This window comes from Micromys minutus (assembly GCF_963924665.1).
Source record: "Micromys minutus genome assembly, chromosome: 22".
NCBI classification, from domain to species: Eukaryota; Metazoa; Chordata; class Mammalia; order Rodentia; family Muridae; genus Micromys; species Micromys minutus.
Window position 1 is genome coordinate 9,314,557 of NC_137957.1, and position 24,622 is coordinate 9,339,178.

Here is a 24,622-nt window from a genome sequence, read left to right on the forward strand (position 1 = left end):
GCACCCTCTTCTGGCTTCCACTGGCAACAGGCATGTATGCAGGTTGATGCACAGACATACACATGCAGGTAAAACACTGTACACATAAAGTAATGAACTGAATTGATATTTGAATGTGGAGAAAGCAACTCTGGTTATGGGGTGCAATGCTCCATTTCTAAAGAAGGAAGAGCAGGATATGCTATTCTTAGGGTCACATCTAATGTAGCCACAGCTTGAGGTTACTAACATCCCCACTCAGCCTTAGAGCTCTTGCAAGAAGCAAAAAGGCATTGACTTGAACCCTCGGGGGCTCCTGAGGCCGGTCAGGAGCTGCGAGTGATAACTCTACACTATTGATTTGTTGGTTTACCGTTAATTTTGGGGTGCGGAGGAATGAAGAACCACCGTGTTCAGATTGCTGCCGGCCAAATTGCTTCTTCATGAGCCAAATGCCCACATATAGAGGAGAAGCAAGAAATGGCTATGGAAGTGAAGGGACCAACAGAGATTTGTCATAAAGAAATAGGAATTAAGTCACGGAAAAGATGCTTAAAGCTATTTGATGAGACACTGGGGAGACATTTAAAATAATCAAGCAGTTACAGAATTTATCATGATCTTAGAGAATGAAAAAGACGTTGAAGAGGAAAAGATTAAGACAGCAAAGCCGTCGGTACTGTTTTTCTGTAGGAGAGTCTCTTGAGATCTTTTCGGCTGCACCAAATGTAGGACTGGGAAGTTCGTGCTGTGTCCTCAACAGCATCCTTTCCAAAGATAAGAACGGCTTCCGCGTCCCCTTTCTTTCAGCGAGTCTTGCGCATCTGTGAGTATCGTACGACATGAATTACCCTTAGTTTCCCAGGCTACGGCGTATGTGGGGAGCAGGGTAACAGGGCCTGGATGCTTCAGAGAAGACACTGTCCCAGAAGCCGTGGGTGTCTGTGCACTGTGTGACCGGTGGGCGACTCAGTGCAGAGAAATGGTCCTGTAAGGGAGCTGTATCTGACTGAAGGAGGGGTGATACCTACGAGTTCAGAGGAATAATCCCTCTGGTCATTAGTTATTGAAGGGGCTCACATGTTTATTTACTGCTAACTAGCAACCTTGAAGTGTTAAGAGAAAAACTGGGTGCTCAAGCTATTAAAATTTTTTTTAAATTATGGAGGAATCAGAGCACATGCACAATTATATGTTATTTACCTATGGAATGGAGTAGAGTTTCCCTCACTGGTACTTCCTATACCGCAGAAGATGGTATATGAGTAAACTATACCATTTGTCATTAGTGCTTTCTTTATGCTGTGTTATGACTTGCTTTTTTATTGTATTTCTATTTTGTAAAACAGTTCTAAAATGTAAAAGTTTTGATCGTGCTATTTCCTTGCCCACGTCATCCCAGATCCTCTCCGTCATCCCGCTCACTCCGCTTTAAGCTCCTTATTAGAAAATAAGAATACAACAACAACACCCCCCAAAAAAAAGCAAGAAAAAGAAGTAAAAATCAGCTGCCCCACCCCCAAAAACTCTGCAACCGAATAAATGCAGATACAAAAGAGAGAGTAAGAGAGACTAGGGAGTTTCCTCCATTCTGTATCTCTAACACCTAAGTGTACAGATAAAGCACAGGAGGCAGTATTTCTGAGATGTGTTAATAAACAGTGTCCACAACAGTCATAGGTCATAAACATGCATGAAACTCAGAGGCTGGTGATAAAAGGACCCGTGTCTCATTTTGACCTGTTTCATCTTTATTCCAAAGCTGGTCTTTAGTTAGGCTCTTTACCAAAGAAGAGCAGGATTAGCATTATGTTTTCTGGAGATCACGTTGGTGGTCCCAGTAAAAGATGGGATATAAAACAAGTAAAGAAAGGACAACCAGGGTGACAAGAGCCATTCGTCTGAGAGGCGTTTAGGACCCGGAGTTGACATCTCTGCTAATTCATCTGGCACAAAACGTGGAACATGGGAACTGACCGCAGCTGATGTGTAGTTTGGGGCTTTGTTGAAAGAACAGTAATGTCACCCAGTGAAGCAGGTGTCTGGATTTGAATCTCCAATTACTTTGATGTCCTCCTCAAAGCTGAGAGTGAAAGAGAAGAGCTGTTCTCCACTGCATAGGGGCTTGAACATGGTGACATCTAAAGGACGCTCAGAAGGAGAGATGCAGATGCTTCACCCCTAACAGCATCTTCATCTAAAGCATCTGTAGCAGTGCCCGGGTTAGCTGGGTGTAACATCTGAGAAGCCGAGAGATGAGGATAGCCTTGAGTAAAAGGCTAGCCTGGGTTACACAGTGAGTTCTAGGCTAGTCTGGAAAAAAAAAAAAAAGAGGCCAATGAAAAGTAGACAACCTAGTTCTACCCATGTTAGCATTCCATATCTGCTCTCTGTCTGCATCTAAACCCATCAGGAAATTATTGTATTTTTCCTTCAAAGAATATTGACAAGGTACATACATAGCAAATAATTAGCTTTCTTATGAGAGACTAGGTCCTGGCTGTCTCAGTTTTCCCTCAAGGCAGGAAAACAGTATTGAGTACAGTTCCTCTTTTAAATAACTAATAGCGGCTACCAAGAGGTGCACAGTGAATATACGAAAGTATACAAACAGTGTTGTAACAGTACGAAAGAAAGGCTCTAAAATGCTTGCACCAATGTTCCACTGCCTCGTTCTAAACTTAACAAGCTCTACATTTGGACAAATCAGTAATCAAAAACCCCATAGAAATATAAATTATTTAAATTGCCATTTGACACAATAATTCAAAGTATACTAGAACGAGGTTCAGATCTGTGACCTTGTCCCATTCTTATGGGACAATGGAGGAGAAAAATCCAAAGTGAAAAGAGAGTAGCGCTAAGGCCTCTGGAAGAATGGCGACATTTAAGTCACAGTCTTGAAACATTTGAGTTAATAAACTGACTGCATAGTTCGTATATGCATCTCACTATCTGGAGCAGACCATAAAAATCTAACTGGCTCTGGCGCTACTCTTCGTGATCTGTCCTATAACCGCCATGGAAAACACTAATTTTCCTTAAACCCTTAGTAAGGCTTGAAGAGCGGATCTCATGTAGCCCACCCTTTCTACAACAAAAACAAGTTTTTAATAATGGCCCTAGAAAGTTGGAGGGAGGAAAATGTGCAGTCAGACTTGCATTTTTCCAAAGATTAATGTTTCCTGTGGGTGACGGTATGTTCTTATGCCATGGCAACTTCACAAAGGTAGGTAGGAACTGCCCGCTTCAGTTTTATGACGGTTTACATGAAACCAGGCTATACACAGCTAAGAACAGAATCTTCACCCCATATAATGGTTACAGCGTAACAGTTCATTCGGTAATCTGTAGCTATGGCAATAATAATACAACAATATGTATTAGGGGAACAAAGCTAAGATGGGAGGAGAATAGGGACATTTCACTGACAATGAAACTGATGCCTAATGGTGATTCTGCGTACAGGTCTGTGATGTGGCTCTCAGAAACAGTAGCCACTGTCTCTTCCTGAGTAGCATTTCTAGACATCACAGAATGTAGCACTTGGCCTAACTGTGGTCAGTATCCACCTCTTTGCCGGGCATACCATCTCTCTGTGCCTCTCTAACTTAAGATAGGCCTGTAAGTCACACTTAGGTGGTTGTTTGACATCTTTTCTGAAGAAGAAAATAGAAACATCTTTGTTTATCAGATTGCTGTAAGATAATATTTAGTCTTTCTTGTTATTTTTTTAGACTTGTTGCCATTTATAACAACAGAACTGTCAGCTTGTATGTTGTATGACAGGGAGTGATTTGAGGGTCTCCCCGACTTTACCATAACAGTTCTAGATGGTTTAATTTTGTGTATTTAAAGAGTGACCTTTGTACATTCTAAAACCAGACATCTAATAATGTACTGCCTGTAAATTGTTAACAGGGTATCTTAATGTGATTCTAACACTAAGTAGAACGAAACTCATCTTTCCCTAGAATTATAAAAATAAGCAAGCATCCTACAGTATATATTACGAACTGTGAAGGCACACATACTTCCTGTCTGCCCAGGTCGGTTCTTCACACAAGATTACCAGAGCCAGTCATTAATTCAATATTTTTATTTCACTGCTCACAGGATACAGTTTGCATCACATTCACCAGGCACCTACACAAATACACACACACACACACACACACACACACACATACACACACGATTGACTAACGCTTTTACTGTCATAATTAAATATTAGACAACAATATAAGAGGATTATTTCATGAAATATTAAACTGAGGAGATTTTAAAGAACCAGTCTAATACTTCAGAGACTTTATCCACTTTAAACTGTTCATATGTCTTGAAGATGTGACATCCAAGGGTTTTCGGTAAATGGTTCCACACTGTGCTTGCACAAGTGAATTTGTTCTTTATTGGGAAAGCCTTCCTGATAATTCAGCAAAATGAAATGGTACATTTTATTGAAATGGGATATTGCTAAATGTGTGGTTATAATAACATTCAGGGGTTTAGTTTGGATTTTTGAGAGTTAAAAACCTGTGTCCTTTCATAGGTTCGTTATTTTTGGGATATTTCAGATATTGTAATATTATGCTTGGGTACATGATTCATTACTTCTGCTATACGCTGTGAAATCTGACTGATTCTGTCATTCCTCCTCATCCTCCTTCTTCTTCTTTTTCATTTTTTAAATATATTCTCTGTATTTACATTTCAAATGTTATCCCCTTCCTCCCTCCCTTCTCCCTCCCCTTGCTTTTATAAATGTGCTTTCTCTCCCAACCACTCTCTCCACCTCAGGACCTTGGCATTCCCTACACTGTGGAAACTATTCTTCACTGGAACAAAGTCCTCTCCTCCCATTGATGCCAGACACTGCTATTCTCTGCTACATATGAAGCTGGAGCCATGGGTCTCTCCATGTGTGCTCAATGGTTGGTGTTTTAGTCCTTGGGAGCTCTGGCGAGTTTGGTTGGTTGGTAATGTAGTTCTTCCCATGGGGTTGCAGACCCTTTCAGCTCCTTTAGTCCTTCCTCTAGCTCCTTCATTGGGATCCCCATGTTCAGTCTGATGGTTAGCTGCAAGCATCCTCCTCTGTATCAGTATGGCTCTGTAAGAGCCTCTGAGGAGGCATCCATATCTGGCTCCTGCCAGTAAGCACTTGTTGGCATCAGCAGTAGTGCTTAAGTTTGGTGGCTGCACATGGGGTAGATCCCCAGGTAGAGTCTACCTTATAACAACCACAAAACACACTACTTCACCATAATCTCTTGGTAGTGTTTGAAGCATTTGCTGAATGCATTCTTTTGTTACTTTTACCTTTGGGCTAATAAAAAATTATTTGAATTTTCACTTTAGTATTCATAACAACAAACCTTAGTTTTTTTTTTTTTTTTTTTTTTTTTTTTTTTTTTTTTTTTTTTTTTGCACCATACATTGCTTTTTGGAAAGCATATCTCTCTACCCTCTCTACACCAATCCCTGAACCATAGTTACTGGAGTTGCATTATATTCATGAGCATAAAGTTAACATTATAGAAAGAACAGGTATACATACATATACATAGGTATATATATGTGCATTAGCATATATTTTTTTTCACAGATATATGTTCAGCATTTAAAAAGAGGCCAGGAATTTTAAAGAGAGCAAGACGGCCTAACATTGGAAGGTTTGGACTGAGAAAAAGACAGGCTGATATACTGTAATTATATTTAAAAATCATAAAAATATAAAAGTGATTTTAAAAGGCCAGTACAGAGCCAGTGTGTGTATCCACAAATGTACATCATCTGTCATGACACATCGACTAGTAACTATTCCTGTGAAAACATATGTTCTTCCTAAGAAACAAAAGCAAATGCCTGGAGCCTGGCAGAGTTCTGTGGGAATCTCAACACCAAAATGTCCAAAGAGACTCACGAAAGGCTTCAAGGTTTTTCCAAATGTTTGCCTCTGACATTTTCTTGGCATCATGACTCTGAAAATAAATTCACAGTTGACTGGGGTTAGTCTTCCGATTTGTTCAATGAAATGAAATGTTTTCCTTTTGTAGGAGGAGTAGGTAATGTTCCCACACCATAAGTAGTCTAGCTGGTTATGTTTCTTACATGAGTGGCTTTGCCCTTCTTTGGACTGGCACCAGGCTACAAACATGTGGGTAGGGTACACAGTACACGTAAGCCCCTGTGAGTGTCTTTACTGAGGGAAAACAAACAGGATCTTTCCCGCTCTCCTGCTTTTTATGACTCTGCACTCTGGGCTGAAGTTGTGCTGACCTTAACCTGATACTTCATACATACTTTTACTTCTCTACATTTTCTTCAGAGTCAAGGGTGTAAATCAACACTGGCACCCTTACCTTCTGTGTAAGCCTTTGATGCCCTGCACCCCCAGCCCCTGATGTAGTTCACAGGTCTCTCTGTCATAGTACACACAGGATGCTGTGGATATGGAAGGAACCATTCTTTATATGTGAGCACTTGGTTGTGAGTCTTTGGGAAGAGCATTGTCACTTGATTGCTTTGGTCTAGCTTGATTGCTTTGGTCTTGGTTGATTGCTTTGGTCTAGCTTGCTTACATGAACTGAATGTATTAAGATAATCCTTACCATCTTCTTACCTCACTGCATTGTTATTACCCATTGTGAACTGAATGAAATTTATTACATTTTTATTTTGAAATCTGTAGTGTTTTGTAAGGCCATGTTCCAACTTACACATAATTTTAACAACGTGGAAAAATTAGCCACAAATAACTAAGAAATTATAGACACCTTCGCTACCAAAAGCTTCCAAGTACTAAAACTTGAGGAACATGTCAACATAAAAACCCCTTTCTCATTACAAAATTTTACACAATAATAGAGATAGTAACCTTTATTCTAAAATAGAGTTTTAATGTTAAAATTTCTGGGTGCTCACTGCCATTGACTTAGAAAAAGTGACTAATTGTGGGGGAAACAGGTAATAAATTTTCACTTATTCTTCACTGTGTTTATGTCTTTTTTCCCCACCTTTGTTCTTTTAATTAATTTATTTTTCTTTGGAAATATTTCATCTATAACTTATTATTGGAAATAGTGTTGGCTACTAAGCCCCACATCCTCTCTTTCAGTAGAGTTATATAATAATGTTACAGGAGATTCGAACAAATGAAAGAAAATAGCACAGGATCATAGAGCTTGACCACTAAGGTGGGTAGGTCTTTTTTGTAGCTCTGGGCAAGTATTGATTTTAGTGGGGAGGCAGATACTAGCTTTCCTTTTGTATCTTCCTCATACAGATAGTTGCCAAATAATTATTTGATTCAAAATTTGAAGGAGATAGAAGATGTTGGACTTCAACTGCAGGATCAGTCAAAGCTTCACTTACCGAAAGTTAGATTATGGTAGAATACAAACATTATATGTAATGTCCCACCAGCTCCTTCCCCAACACTCTTCCCACTTCTGAAGATATGGAACTGCAATTCAACCATTTCATTAAAGGGATGTTTCCAGTTAACTAAACGTCTCCACCTCTGAGCTTGCCAGAAGCATTTACCATGATGTTCAGACAAGAGATAACTAAACTTTTGGTCATTAGATGCACTCAGATCTAATACAGAAGTGTACCCATAAGAGGGGGGGGGGTGGGGCTGGAGAGATGGCTCGACAGTTAGAGTGCTGCTGCTCCAGCCGAGGACCTGGGTTCGGTTTCCATCACAAGTACCTGATGACCCAGGGTTATTTGATGCCCTCTTCAAGGCTCTGCAGGTACCACACATGCATGCACACAGTGTACATGCATATATGCAGGGACACATCCATTTACACAAAACAAAAATTATAATTTTAATAATAGAGTCATTAACATGAATACTTTTGTTTTTTTATTTTCAATAATATATGTATACTTATATTATTAAAATACAAATGTTTTAATATTTGCAGGAATATTTTTTTTCTACAAAATTTCTTTCGGTAACCTCAACCTCCACTCGGCTGTATTTGGAATGAGGGCTCTTAGGAAACAATTGGGGCTAAAAGAGGCTGTGTGTCTGGCATTCTAAGCCTACAGAATGAATGTTTCTTACCAGACACCAGTGAGCTCTGTGTTTCTTGACGTATACATGTGAACACAGAGTGTAATGGCGTTTTATCTAAAATGAAAGCAAAGAGGGATCGAGAAGAAAATATATTGTGTTCACCCTGGAATACACTGTGTTCACCCTGGGTCTTTGACTTCCCATCTGTAGAAATAAATTCCTCTTCTATAAGCCACAGAGCATCCAGCATTTTAATATGGCAGTGAAAGCAAACACGCATTTGTCCAGGGGTTCTGCATGATTGAATGTTTTATCTTCTCATAAGTTTCAATCGAGTTACGTATTGTGAACAACTTGGATATGTGGCCTTAGCTCATCGACATGGTTGAGAATGGCTTCCCCTAACTCCATTGTCAAAACTGGGAGGCCACTCGAGGCCTCTTCAGCTGCAGCAGCCATGTTTCGGTTAGATAACATCAGAATCGAATTACATTCAGATTAGTATTTCAGATGCATTTGAGAATTGTTTGTAAAGGAGAAACTGAAAAGCATCAGATAATTATCTCATAAAAGCTGACTCAAATTAAAATATCGATTCAACATATATACATCTTTAACAAAAAGATTAAAGCATGAACCCATACACAGCTTAATACTGTTTTCTGAACCAATGGCTGTAATATGCAGATAATTGTAACTTATTAAATGAGGACACGATGAGACAATACTATTTTATTAAGTAGGTGAGAATAGTTAAAACAGGCATATTTAAATAGCTTTATTATCAGTTTTATATTCAAATTTAAAGAAAGATAAAGGTGTGTACTATTAAACTATAACCTTAGAATATCATCTGTTCTTAAGTTTTAAACCTTGTGGATGCTAGACAAAGTGTAATAAGCCACAAACAGAAAAAGAAATGATTTATGATCATTATACATTATATCACATGCACATACACGTATATAATTTTAATAACTCAAATTAATAGTACTAGGACATAAAAGTGATGGTTCTAGTGGTATGATGGTCAGTGAGGGAAGGAAAGGATGAAGCTCAGAGCATCCTAATGGTGAGTTCAAGAGATGTACTGTATATCAGCAACAAGGGCAAGTGATAGGGTGTTGCATTCTTGACATTCCATAAGCAGACCCACAGCCCAAGAAAAGAAACCCACCATCATGTAGAACATTAGCGTGACTCGCAGGGACAGAAGTCATGGGATCGGACTAGACAGGGATGCTCCTAGAATGCATCATGGCAGAGTCGTATAAAACTAGATATGAAGCATAGATGAGAACACGTCATGTTTTAAAACAGAAAGAAAGCAACATTTCATCCAAAGTCATGGGGTCACCCATGTATAATACATCTGTGAAGGAAATCCTCATAAGGGAAGGCATATTTCAGCATCCTTTGGAAGTATTAATATTGTTTATTAGATATATAAACCTTTGGACTACAAATTACACTTTGATTGGCTAATGTATTATATATATATATATATATATATATATATATATATATATATAAAGGGGTAGATATAGATAGGTAGGTAGATAGATAGATAGATGATAGATAGATAGATAGATAGATAGATGATAGATAGATAGATGATAGATAGATAGATAGATAGATGATAGATAGATATATAGATAGATAGATAGATGATAGATAGATGATAGATAGGTAGGTAGATAGATAGATAGATACATAGATAGATGATAGATAGATAGATAGATACATAGATAGATAGATGATAGATAGATAGATAGATAGATAGATGATAGATAGATAGATGATAGATAGATGATAGATAGATAGATGATAGATAGATAGATAGATGATAGATAGATGATAGATAGATAGATGATAGATAGATGATAGGTAGATAGATAGATGATAGATAGATGATAGATAGATAGATGGTAGATAGATGATAGATAGATAGATGATAGATAGATGATAGGTAGATAGATAGATGATAGATAGATGATAGATAGATAGATGATGTGTATTTGTGCTCCATATCAAGTTTGGTAGAGATTAAAGCATTACAGCATTCAATCTAATAAAACAAACTTTAAAAGTCCTGCCATCTCACTATGGATCATACTGACATAATCCTTTCAAACTATTGTTTCCAATTTTAGAAAAAGGAGCTTTGTTTTAATTGCTCTTAGTATAAAATGGTATGGACCGTATTTGTGTCATTATTGTTAGGAATGGGATTTTATCATTTAGGATCTTATAGTCTACAAGGAAGAAGTAATCAAGAAAGTCTATTTATTAAAAAACAAAGTGAGAAGATTGTGTACGTGTGTGCGCGGCAGGCGCTGTTGGCTAGCTGGCTAGGTTGATACACTGTCGGTACCTACCCCACCTTTAAGCTATTTGACAGTGTAGCCCTATGATCTCAATGGCATCTACAGCTGCCACCTGCTTGTGAAACATCCAGAGGTGCGCATTCCAAATTTCAAAATAATTCTTGAAAGTCTTCCCAGACAACGTGTCCCCGTGTGAGTTGCCCTCAGAATGTTCCCATTCAAGGAAATGTCTGATCAGGGCACTAAAGCTACCTAAGTGGCATAGAGCCTTCATGGCTCCTCTACACATGTGTTCTACGCACCCCCAGATGGTAAGTAAGAAATAAGATCAGGGGTTGGTTAAGAAAGAGGCAGAGCAGAGGGGCATCTCTCCGGCTGGCTGCTGGTATTTCCTGCAACACAGACCTATTTTTAACCCTCTGAAAATGAATCCACTGAAATGAACGTGTAGTGTATAACCACGATGTCAAGTGTAATATTTTATGAACTGTGCATCATGCACGTAAAAGACATTCAGTCACCCCTCTCAGAAAGTGACGTTTCACAGCAGAGGGCAGGCACTCTCTTCCAAAGCCGTTACTTCCAATCTCCAATTTCCTTACATATAACAGAAATTAAGTAGACTTTCTTAACGCCTGGGACGATGGTGAGGATTAAATGGGCTTTTATATCTAAAGGGATGGCACATATCCACAGGGTGCCATCATTTAACCAGCACACCAGCCGTCAAAGGGTAAGGTGGTTTCCTGACAGAGAACAAGGTAGCCTACGGAAGCTGGGGAGTACTTGACAGCCCTGCTCTAGTGTCAGGGTCATGAGAAAGAAGGCTGCTGCCCGTGTTCTTTAGATGGTCCTAAGAGGCTTCCCATGGTGCAGTAGATGGCCCTATACCCACACACTTACTGCTTGCACTGCCTGGACTCCATAGAACTCACTTGGTTTAATAAAAATTTATCTGAAACTGGGAAGTAAAAGTGTGAGGGGTGGCAATAGGAGGGACTGAGGGGAGTTGATAGGAAGACATTGCATTCATGTATAAAATTCTCTATATTCAAAAAAATATTAGTCTGAATGAATAGCTTTGATAGGATGTCAGCTTGTCCACTTTCTCTCTTTTTCACGTCCGATCAAGCATTTGATTAAACACGTGGTAATTAAAAACAATGGCTGAAGGAATTCATAAAGAAAATGCTTTGTTGAGAGGAGATGAAGCGAAGAAACACAAAATGGTTTTATCTTCAGTAAGGCAAAGCCATAAAACCTTCCGACAACCAGGTCAGTGGTGAGGATGAGGAATGCTTGTGCACAGAAGACAGGAAATCATATTGTTCAGAAAATAAACAGTAAACGTGTAAGTTTGTGTCAAAGTAGTAATTGGTGCCCTTTGAAGTGTTGGAGCTTTGTCTTTGGCAAGTGTTGTTTCTGCAGACAGTACAGTAGGAGAAATAGTGTGTGTGTGTGTGTGTGTGTGTGTGTGTGTGTGTGTGTGTGTTAATATATGTATGAAAGGACTTTGAGAGAGACAGGGAGAGATGAACACAGTGGCACTATGAAGCATCTTGCCATCCATAAGCTCTCTCCCTGTTACGTATTGGGTACTGACCATGCTAATCCCTTTCCTTGGCATCTAGAGATCCCCCAAAACTGTGCTCATCTGGGACTCATTAAAATGTCCTCCGCTTATCCAAGGATGTGAAATGCTCACCGGGTGTAGGTCAGTAGACCCCGGGTGTCTTCAGGTAATACAAGTGAGCAGGAATCCTAGCAAGCCGAACGCTGAAAGTCATCAGTATACCAGCATGCTTGTCAGTGGGGACCTTTGTGCAGAAGCTCCCTTCTTCAACCCCAAATTCAAGGCAACGTAAACGTTAGGCAAACAACTGGAGAAGGGGATCCCACCCTCTGTCCAATAAGATGATAATACTTTCTCAATTCAGAATGTGTCTTCAGAAATACAGCAAATAGAAAAGCTACGGTTAACCAAAAATATTATATGGTAAACATAGGTACATTTCTGTAAAGTCAAAGGATTTCTTAGAATCCTGCACAGTTGCTTTTGCTTATTTTATTTGACAGGATCCACAAATTCAAGTTTGAAATGTAGTCAATACAAAATAAATTACAATACCTTATCATTTCTTCTGTTAGTGTTTTTGGTGAGTATAAAACTTTAGAACACTCCAGCTGATGTTCAGTCCCAATTCCTGGCTTTAGATTTGATCAAGTACATGTTTTGAAATATGTACTTATTTATTTATTATTTTGTACTCCAAATTTTCTCAGAGAATCTATCATGTACTCTTACTTATGGGGAGGAAAAAAAATACCAGGAGCGAGAACCATTAGTCTGTGCTTACAAAGCATGATAGTGTATGAAACAGACTTGTTCTCCAGACCTAGTATAGGTCATATCAGAATTCTGCTATAGGAAGGAGAGCTGCGTTCAGAGTCCCTCAGACAATTATTTTCATTAGCAATTCACCCAGACAACTCACAAGACTCAGCTAGCCTGTGTGGCTAATTGTTGTGGCTTTGATTTTATAAAGAAGGCTCCCCTCCTCCCCTCCATTTCCCCCTCTTCCTCCCTCCCTTTTTCCTGCCCCCTCCCTTTTCCCGTTCACACAAACACACACAACCAATAAAGGTAAAGTAGAGAGAATACCAAGTCCATACTTGCCGGGCTTCACTTGTGGATTCGCACCCAGAAAGCACTGTGAGGAGAGTCACGGAAGTCATGGAGAGTTGCCTCCTCCTCTTGGCTGGCGTGTACCGCTTGGTGCACAGCAAAACTTTAGACACCATAAAGGGAAGTGAGCACCGTATTTGTCAAAGGCGGTCACTGTGACACGTATACATCGTTCGCACAGACTGCTTTGATTTTACTTCATTAACAATTTGGGAATGTTCCCCTATACTTCCTACGCCAGACAAGATCCAAAGTTGGGGGAAAAATAAAACCACAAACAAATTTCTAGTAGTCTTAGACTTTTGGCACTGAATGCTGAATATCCTCCGCTCCTTCATGAAAAGCAATTTTCTAATCAAATGACCCTTTCTCAATCTACATTTTACTGCTTAATATTGATAGACCCCTAAATAAATAAAAATCTTTGCACCTCAGCTTCATCGACCATTACACACAGTTAGTTAACCATGACAGGCCTGTGAACTAATGAATTTACAAACCTTAGCTCACTATCTGGAAAAAGTAATAATTGCAGATGATTAACAATAGCATGTGGCAGCTACCTATAGTTTATCATAAAATGCATGAGCAAGGCACATGAACTGAGAGGACAGCCACGGCCTGCAGTGTGCTTAACCAGGTGTCAGTGCAACAGGGTCCCTGAGGATGAACAAACACAGATGCGTAGCAATGCTGCCACCCCTCCCATGGAGCATTTTTATGAAAGGGAGCACTAGTCTTGATTCTTTAATCCTGAGATTGCGTAGATGAGTTTGCAGGCCCCTAAAGGGGATAGGAACTCCACAGGAAGACCGACAAGAATCAACTAACCTGGACTCTTGGGGACTCTCAGAGACTGAACCACCAACCAAAGAACGTGCACGGGCTTGACCTAGGCCTCCCCACACGTATGTATCAGATGTGCAGCTGGGTCTTCATGTGAGTCCCGAACAACTACAGTGGGGACTGTCCCCAAAACTCCTGGCTGTAGTTGGGATATGTTCTTCTTGCTAGGCTGCCTTGTCTGGACTCAGTGGGAGAGGTTGTGCCTAACCCTGCAGAGACTTGAAGTGACATAGGGGGCGCCCTCTCAGAGGAGAAGAGGAGGGGGAGATTCAGGAAGGACTGTGGGAGGGAGGAGGAGGTCAGGAGTGGGGCAGTGAGCTGGATATGACGCAAGTAAGAAAAAAAATAAAACTAAATTATAAAAAGAGAAATGTGTAGCATAAGAATTAATGGCTAGACCAGTTTTATATGTATACAGCCTAATTTTGTGAATGGTTGTGTGTGTGTGTATGTGTGTGTGTGTGTATGGGTTGCTGACTATCAAGCAGAAATATAATATATACATATTATGTAATAATCCTGATAATTATTAACTATGTGATATTCAGTATACACACTAGACATGAATAGTAATTTGATTTTAAACATTCAGATTTATTGACAAAAATAAATAATCTTAGAATCTAATCATTCCTGAGGCTGTTTGAAAGGGACACTTTTGGTTGTGAAAACAACTCGTGGTTAAAAGTGAGCATGTGTCTTGAAGAATCTGTGCTTTTCTCACACCACCCTGTTTCTTGTTCTTATGACAAAACACCATGTTGACGCGTCGGCCATGCCCATTGGGGGTGGAGATTCCTTTCAGTGTTAGGTGTCCCCTCAAGTTATTATTAAACATCTACGGATTCTTTCTGCAAAAGTGTCACAAATTGCAGCATACCTTTAAATTCTATTCACAGATCCTACAAATCAGAGGTAAAGAGTTTGAACAACTTTTTTTACAGAAAAGATCAATAATAAAGTAAATCTCATTGTGCTAGAAAAAGATCACAGATGATATAAATATACCCACACAGAAAACCATCTAAGTAAAGTACATGGTTTAAAATAAAATTATTTCAGTAAGATTATAATTTTCATTTTACCTAGGTAGTCGTCGTAGAAATGAGAGAAGTCTCCTTCACTACGAAGGAGCACCAGCACCACTGAGTGTTTGTTCTCATGGTTGTCCTTAATTAATAGCAGCAAGGAGGCAGGAAGCATCGTGTGAGATTAATTCAACCCGTGGGTATCTGTGGATATAAATGATTAATTGTTTGCCACGCATTAAAGAAATAGATTGTGATTTCTGGCTTATATTCAAGTGTGTATTTGTGCAGTTTATGAATATAGTAATGAAGTATGCCATTTGTCTATGAGCTATCCAGTTACCACACAGAAAGTGGAATTGAAAATCTAAGAGCTGAGAATGTATTGATTCGTTAGTCCTGATTATTGGATTTTCTGGGTTCACTGTTTATCTTGGCATCTACCACCATTCATAAAATGGCGTTCATTACTTCCTCCTGCAGATTAGAGTGCACTGCGGATGGCAGTGTGTTCATGATCTTCTTCACATAAGACAGCCGGCTTTACCCCGAGAGCTTAGGCAATGGTGCGGTCAACTGAACTCAGTTAAGCTGAAGTAAATTGAGTCTGATAACTAATGTTGAGAAAAGAAACAAGAAAAAAAATAAACTTATAAATCTGAGTCAATAATTCACGATGGCCAGTTTATTCTGATAGTCTCTTTTGCACTGAAAACTATTTTAATTTAGCTATATGCCTTCCAAGGATAATGCTCACGTCCTAGAAAACAGAGCCAGTTGAAGTATTGTGTAATGTGCGAATTGTTGTTGTTGTGGTTGTAGTTCTTACCACATCTTCGAGGGACCATTAACACACTAAGAGCACAGTGCTGTTCCTTGTACTCCTTAATCACTTTCCATGTTCATTTCCCAGTCCTATCGTCTGGGAATATCTGTAGGAAGTTAGGTCTCTTCAACATGCTACCTTTTCTGCGGCTTTAAGCACAGGGTTTCATGTTGTTCTGGGGTCCCTTGGACGTTACCTTTTAACTACGTATGTTTGCAGGGAGGGAAGTGGGGACAGTGGTGACTGGATTTTGATATGTGTGAGCTTTACCCCCACACGCTCCACTGCAGCATGATCAGATGCTGCACGGTTTGAATCTACTACAGGATAAGAACTTACTTCTAGACCACGTTGCGCTCACCTCCCTTAAAGGGACACCCTCATTTCTGGTAAAATGTAACTCTTAAGTCACGGAAGAGATGTCTAAGGAAACCATCTCCACATTGGCAGACAATAAAATAGACTGACATCGAGTCTGGGCGCACTCACGGTGCGTTACCTATTTCTACGACAGACAATACTGTGCACCAAAGTAAAACCCGGTCCTCTGTTTAGAAATGACACTTTATAACACCTAAGACAGTCTCGATGCACTCAATTAACTAGGCATTGTTTTAGTGAACTGAGTTTTGACTATTTTCTACTTGCATATCGATCCACACAGATGCATTGGAAGATATTATGTTATATAGATTGTGTAAGTTATTCCCGGAGCTGCTTCTCTCTGAGTCCCTGACCCAGGCCCCAGTGTTTTCATTGCCAGGGAGGTAAGAAGGCCTCATACCACTGACCGCTTCACGAAAGCAGGGGCCACGTTCTCTAAGCTTTGCCACCGCTGCTTTTCTTCTCTTTTTCAATTTTATTGGGTATTCTCTGTATTTACATTTCAAGTGTTATACCCTTACCCCCCCACTCCCTCCCTCCTCCCCTTCAACTTGTTTCCCTAAAGGTGCTCCCTCTCCCAATCACCCTCTCCACCTCAGTGCCTTGGCTGATGATGATGTTGTTCTTCCTCTGAGTGCAAACCTTTCAGCTCCTTCAGTCCTTTCTCTGGCTCTTTCATTGGGGTCCCCATGTTCAGCCTGATGGTTAGCTCCAAGCATCCTCCTCTATCTATATGACTCTGGGAGAGCCTCTGAGGAGACATCCATGTCTGGTTCCTGCCAGTAAACACTTGGCATCAGAAAGAGCGCTAGGGTTTGGTGGCTGCAAATGCATATTCTCCAGGTGAGGCAGCTGCTTTCAAGGCACCATGAGAATCAGTCACATGGAGACCGTTTTGGTGAAGTCAGGATTCATTTTCATATTCTTCAAAATGTGAATGACTATTAACGTGATGTGCATTTCCCTGAAAAAGGATGTTGGACATTTCTTTCTCAGCCATTTGAGATCCTTCTGTTATGAATTCTCTTTTTAGCTGTATATCCTATTTTTAATTGGGTGATTTAGGTGATTAGTATCTAACTTCTTGAGTTTCTTATATATATATTAAATATTAGCCCTCTGTCAGAGGTAGGGTTGGTAAAGATCTTTTCACAATTTGCTGGCTGGGGCTTTGGTCAGTTGACAGCAGAGCCTTTACAGTATCATGAAGTTCCATTCATTAATTTTTTATCTCAGTGCCTAAGATGTTGGTGTTCTGTTTAGGATATTGTCTCCTATAACAATGAGTTCAAGGCTATCCCTAACTTTTCTGTTCTATTCCATTTAGTGTAACTGGTTTTACATTGAAGTCTTTGGTCTACTTGGACTTGAATTTTGTGCAGGGAAAAATATTTGGATCTATTTGTATTCTTTTAAAAATCATTTTATTCATTTATATTTCAAATGATATCCCCCTTCCCAGTTTTCCCTCCACAACCCCCCATCCCATCCTTTTTTCCCTTTGCCTCTATGAGGGTGTTCCTCTACCCACTCACTCACCCCCACCACTATTGCATCCTCCTACACTGGGGCAGAAGCCTGCATGGGACCCAAGGCCTCCCCTCCCTCTGATGCCAGGTAAGGCCACTCTCTGCTACATATGTAGCAGGAGCCATGGGTGCCGCCATGTGTACTCTTTGGTTGGTGGTCATTCAGTTAGAGAGACACCATTTACTGAAGACACCATTACTGAAACCCTTTTTCATTGTATGGTTTGGGTTCTTTGACAAAATCAAGTGTCCATAGGTATATGGGTTTATTTCTAGGTCTTTGATTTTATTCCATTGATCAGCCTGTCTGTTTCTATCCAAGTGCCATGGAATTTTTATTACTATTGCTATGTAGTACATATAGCATGAAGTCAGGGATAGGGTACCTCCCAGAGTAGTTTTTATTGTCCAGGGGCGTTTTGTTTTTCCATATGAAGTTGAGAATTGTTCATTTAAAGTCTGTAAAGAATTGTGTTGGAAATTTGATGGAGATTGCATTTCATCCATAAAAGGCTATTGGTGAACTGGCCGTTTTCATTATTCTACTCCTACCTATCTGTAAGAACGGAGGGTCTTCACATCTTTCGATATTCTCAGTTTCTTTCTTTGGGGACATTAAATTCTTGTCAGAAAGGTTTTTCACGTGCTTGATTCGAGTTAGACTAAAATATTTTATATTATTTGTGGTTATCGTAAAAGGGGTTGATTCCATGACTTCTCTCTAAGGCCATTTTTCATTTGTGTAAAGGTGGGCTACCGATTACTTTTAGTTAATTTAGTGTTCAGCCACTTTTCTGAAGGTGTTCTTCAGCTGTAGAGGTTCTCTAGTAGATTTTTTGGAGATCTTAGTTATGTATACTATATTATTTGCAAGTAGCAGCACTTTGATTTTTTTTTTCCAGTTTGTATCTCCATTATTTTCTTTAGTTGTCTGCTTTAGCTAGGACTTCAAGTACTATTTTGAAGAGATCAGGAGAGAGTGTACAGCCTTTTCTTGTCGCTGATTTTAGAGGAATTGCTTTAAAATTCTTTAAGTTTAGTATGATGCTGGCTATTGGCTTACTGTATATTGTCTTTACTGTGTTTATCTGTGTGCTTTGTATCCCTGACCTCTCCCCGATTTTTATCATGATGGGGTATTGGATTCTGTCAAAGGATTCTGTCAAAGACTATATATATATATATATATATATATATATATATATATATATATATATATATATATATATAGTGAGATGTTCATAAGGTTTTTTTTTCCTTTCAGTTTGTTTATATGGTGGATTACATTGATGGCTATTTGTATATTGAACCATCTCTGCATCTTTGGGATGAAGCCCACGTGATGTGTTTGATGATGCTTTTGATGTGTTCTTGGATTTGGGTTGCAAGTAGTTTATAGAACAGTTTTGCCTCTATTTTCATAGGGGAGATTAGTCTGAAATTCTTTCTTGAATCTTCGTGAGTTTAAGTACCATGGTAACTATGGCCTCATAGAATGAGTTTAGCAATGTTTCTTCTGTTTCTGTTTTGTGGAATAGTGTGAGGAGTATTGGTATTATCTCTTCTTTGGAAGTTTTGTAGAATTCTGTACTAAAACCATCTGGCCCTGGGCTTTTTTTGCTTGGGAGACTAATGACTATTTTCTTAGGGGTTATAGAGCTGTTTAAATAATATTTTTGATCTTGATTTAACTTTAATAAGTGGTATCCATCTAGAAAATCATTCATTTCATTTAGATTTTTCAATTTTGTGGAGTACAGGCTTTTGAAGTAAAACTTAATAATTCTTTGAATTTCCCCAGTGTCTATTTTCATGTTTCCTTTTTCATATATGATCTTTTAATTTGGGTATAGTCTCTCTGCCTTTAAGTTAGTTTAGCTAAAAGTTTGTCTATATTGTTGATTTTTTTTGAAGAACCAGATCTTGGTTTTCTTTATTTTTTATTGTTATTTTGGTTTCCAATCAATCTATTTTAGCTCTGAGTTTGACTATTTCTGCTATCTACTCCTCAGTTCTTGCTTCTTTTTATTTTTTAGTGCTTCCAGATGTACATTTATATTGTTAATATGAGAACTTTCCCAATTACTTCATAAAGGCCCTGGATGCTATGAACTTTCCTCTTAGCATTGCTTTCACTGAGGCCCATAAGTTTCAGTATGTTTTGCCTTTTATTTCCCTTGAATGTAGAAAGTCATTAATTTCTTTATTTCTTCCCTGACCCAGTGATCATTTGGTAGAGAATCGTTCCATTTCCACGCATATGTAGCTTTGCTTCTCTTTCTGTTGTTGATAAAGTCCAGCTTTAATCCATGGTGGTCTGATAGAATATAAGAAGTTATCTCAATTTTCTTGCATCTGGTGAAGCTTGATTTGTCAGTTTTGAAGAAGGTTCTATAAGCTTCTGAGAAGATATAATCTTTTGTGTTTGGGTAAAATGTTCTATAGATATCTGTTAGGCCCATTTAGTTAAGATCCTCTGTTTTGTTTCTCTCTTTATTTTAATTCTTAATGATTTGTCCATTTGCGATAGTGGGATGTTCATATCTCCTCTTATTAATGTAAGTGGTTCAATGTGTGATTTAAGTTTTTGTATTGCTTCTTCTGCAAATGTAGGTGCCCTGACATTTTGTCTATAGATGATTGAGATGTCATCTTGCTGAATTTTTTTCTTGATGAGTATAGTGTTCTTCTACATCTTTTTTTGTTACTTTTTGTTGAAAGTCTATTTTATTAGATATAGAATGGCTACTCCAGCTTGTTTCTTGGATGCATTTGCTTGAACTATCTTTGCAGTGTCTATCTTTGATGCTAAGGTGTGTTTCTTGTGTGTTTCTTGTATGCAGCAGAATAATGAATCCTGTTATGTATCCACACTATTCAAGTGTTGATGTTGAAAACTATTAATGACCAATGATTGTTATGTCCTGTTATTTTAATGTTGGTGGTGTTTGTGTGTGCACAGATGTGTGTATATACATGTAAGTGTGTTTATGTGTGCATGTGTGTGAGATTCTCTTCATTTTTCTCATGTGAAATTATTTATTTTATTTATTTACTTCTTGCATTTTGTTGAGTATAGTTATGATTCTTATATTGTAAGCTTCCTTCTGGTATCCTCTGTAGAACTGGATTGCTGGAAAGATGTTTTTTACATTTGGTTTTGTCATAGAATATATTGTTTTCTCCATCTATGGTGATTGAAAATGTTTCTAGATTTAGCGGTCTGGGATTAGATCTGTGATCTCTTAGAGATTATAAAACATCTTCCCAGGGTCTTCTGGCTTTTAAAATCTTTGTTGAAAATCTGGTAGAATTCTAATAGGTCTTGCCTTGGTTATTTGGCCTTTTTCCTCATTGCTTTTAATATTCTTACTTTGTTCTGTGTGTTTAGTGTTTTATTTTTATGTGGCTTGTGGCTTTTTTTTTGCTTGTCCACTCCATGTGGTGTTCTGTAAGCTTCTAGTACATTTATAGGCATCTTGTTTTTGTTTTTGTTTGTTTGTTTGTTTTTAGGTTAGGGAAATTTTCTTCTACTGTCTTAGTGAAGATATTTTCTTGGTAAAGGTATTTTCTTGCCCGTTTTAGCTAGGAATCTTCTTATACTCTTATTATTCTTAGGTTTGGTCTTTACATAATTTTGTGTTAACAAATTTTTGCCTTAGCATTTTCTTTGGCGTAGGTATTAACTTTATCTATGTTATCTCCTATGCCTAAGATTTCCCCCTTCTATTTCTTGTTCTGTTGGTGGTGCTTGTGTCTGGAGTTCCTGTTCTTTTTCTTAGGTTTTTTCATCTCCAGAATTCCCTTACTTTTGGTTTTCTTTGTTTCTATTTTTATTTTAATTTCTTGAACACTTTCATTTACTTCTATCACATCTTTGATTGTATTTTCCTGTATTTCATTATATTTATTCGATTTCTCTTTAAGGATATCAACCTGTTTGATTGTATTTTCCTGTATTTCATTAATGGACGTATTCATTTTCACTTTAAAGGCCTTTATCACCTTTATAAGATTAGATTGGAGGTAATTTTTTTCTACTCAGGTGTATGAGAATATTCAGAGCTTGCAGTATTAGGATAGCTGGATTTTGATGGTGTCATGTTGCTTTGACTTCTGTTGATTGGCCTCTTATGCTGACCTTTAGCTATCTGTTTCTCCCTAGTGTTGGCAGGCCCAGTTGTACCTGATGGGAGCAGGTGTGTGGGGTGGTAGGTAGAGCTGGTAGTCCCTGGTAGTAGCAGGTTTCCAGGGATGAAAGCCAAGGTTGTTGGTCCTGATGACTTTGGGCTTCTATTTGTTCTGGGTGAAGGCAGGCCTCCAAAGATGCGAATAGAGCTAATGGATGGTCCTTGTTAGTTTCAGGCCTCTGTTTGTCCTGGGATGCGGCCAGTCCTGGGTTGCAGGTGGAATTGTGGCCAGTGAAATAGAGTGCAGAAGGGTCAAGGTGTATCTTACTGTTTTGGGGTATTCCCTGAGGGGCTGGCAGGCAGAGGATTGAAATAGGAGTGTCATCTGTTGGTCATTGATGGGTGGAGGAATCTGTAGCAATTACCATCTGAAATGAAGGAAGTGTGAGCCTGACAAATACCTCAGAGGCAATGCTAGCTCCAGGGTACCTGATACCTTGTTAGAGCCTATGAGTACAGCATTAGTAACATGCATATGCCCATGCCTGTGTTTGGCTATACAAGTTCATGTATTCACAGGTACACATGAACTGCACACAATTTAAATGTAAAACCTTAAAAATAATCAATAAAATATGGTAAAGAACAGACATATCAGAGTATAACTAACAACCGAAGCTCTAGTTAATAAGTTAAGTGCCTATACAAACATTATTTCAGAAATATAGACTAAAGTTTTGTATAATTGCTGGATCTTTTATAATATAATTTACTATCATTCTAAAGATATTTGAGGCCTATTAACTGTGTTCCATTGAAAACATTGAATATATATATATATATATATATATATATATATATATATATATGTTTCCAATTTATTTTCATGTGCTTTTTAAATAATATGATTAAAAAACTCAGTAGGAACTGGGGCAGTGGACCCAGAAGTTCACACCACTTGCTGTTCTTATAGAGGATCTGAGTTCAGTTCCCAGAACTTATGTTTGCAACTTGTTACACTAGCTATAGGGAATCTAATTGCCTCTTCTTTTTGTTTTCACATGCACGCACGCACGCACACACACACACACACACACACACACACACACACACACCACACAGAGAAACACAGAAACACTCTGACTCACACAGCCATACTGCACACACAGACATACATAGACATACAATATATGCAGACCCACATACACATACATACACTCTCCACACACAGACACAGACACACATGAAAATACACATAGACCCACACTATATACCCAGACACACACAAACTACACACAGAGAGAGAGAAAAAAAAAACTCACATATACGTACACATTCAACACAAAGACACACATACATACTCATACACACAAAAATTAAAATTAATCTTAAAGAGTAACTCAAATAACTCCCCCATCTGGAGGTGGCAATTCTTTGTCCCAGTTCCATATAATCAGGTCTGTGAGACAGGAATACCACCCTAATCCTGGCCTCCCATCTCCTGTGTCAGAAAAGCAGTACAAACAACAGCTAAAAGCCAAACCAGTCGACATGATATATGTTCACATATTACATGGGAAACGGACTGCTTTTGATCACTCAACTGCGCTGTCTCACCTCTCAGAACAAAGAAGTATTAAGAATCGATCTTTGACCCCTTCAACTGATATTTTTCTAATCTCTGTCTCCCTCAGGTCCCATCAGTAGTGTGCTGGTGAACAACTATGGCAGCCGGCCTGTGGTGATAGTAGGAGGGCTGCTCTGCTGTGTTGGGATGATCTTGGCTTCTTTCAGTAACAGTGTGATAGAACTTTACATCACCATCGGCTTCATTGGAGGTAAGCCAGGCTCTGCTTTTCATCCAAGCCGTATGAAAAGCATGAACAAGAAAAAAAAATTCTTAATGTTCTGTTTGAGTTTGTTTTTCAAAACAAGTCTATTCTGAGTCATTCTTACCTGATAACCTTTAAATACTACCAGGAATGGGGGTAAGTGACTTTGAAAAGTTAACCACACAGTTGTGTCTGTGACATCCCACAGGTAGGGAGACAGAAGCAGTTCTAACTGGTGTTGACTTGGTCATGTTTCATTCTGACCTGAGTTGAGGTGGTGATGTAAATACCTTCTCTCACAACAACTTCCCTTATAAAATGTGTTTTTATTTCTATACAGGCTTTCTGACTTATCACCCACAATGTTAAAAGTGGTGTTAAGTAGATATGCTAGGGTAACACTCATTAACCATCCACGATAAAATTCTTGTCAACTATGCCTTATTGAACGGCAGAGAGAGCTATTTAGCCTTTCTCTTGTTGAAATTACCTGCTTGCAGATGCTCACAGAGACCTTGGGAATGGTAGCATTGTGCTTTAGGAAAGAGTCCCTTTCACCAAAAAGAACCTAAACTGTATGTCGGAAGACACCGTTTTTATTTTCCTTATTGTTTTCTCTTTAGTTTTGAATTGAGTTCAGTCCAGATTTAACCTTGGAAGCCATTTTCTGAAGAAAGAATAGTAGGCTTTAGAGGTTAATAGATAGCAGACATTACATGTCTACTGTATTATATTATAAAACCAGCATAGGGAAACTGAGGCAAGAAATTGCCCCACCCGGGCTGCATACAAGGAGCAACAAAAGTAAAGAATTACGTTAACAGTGATGCTCAGTCTTGGTGATGTCACCTCTCCATGTGACTCTGGTTTTCAATATGGCAGAACACCTTTTCTGATATTTTAAATATCAAACCTAAGCATTCCATATGAAAGCCAAGGACTGTTGTGGAGAGACCACCCATATTCTATGTATACAGACATCCCGACTCTCTTGCATCTCACTAGAGAAGACAATGAGAATGGGGT

The 24,622-nt window shown here is 38.8% G+C and overlaps 1 protein-coding gene across 1 annotated transcript in view; it reads left to right on the forward strand.

The window, feature by feature from the left end:
* Positions 1-24,622, forward strand: part of SLC16A7 (solute carrier family 16 member 7) — a gene marked incomplete at both ends in the record, with an annotated part of 54,800 nt that overhangs the window by 24,853 nt on the left and 5,325 nt on the right. Inside the window, 1 exon segment of the mRNA XM_080935643.1 lies at positions 23,459-23,602. Within this exon segment, the coding sequence (XP_080791769.1) occupies positions 23,459-23,602 (144 nt within the window).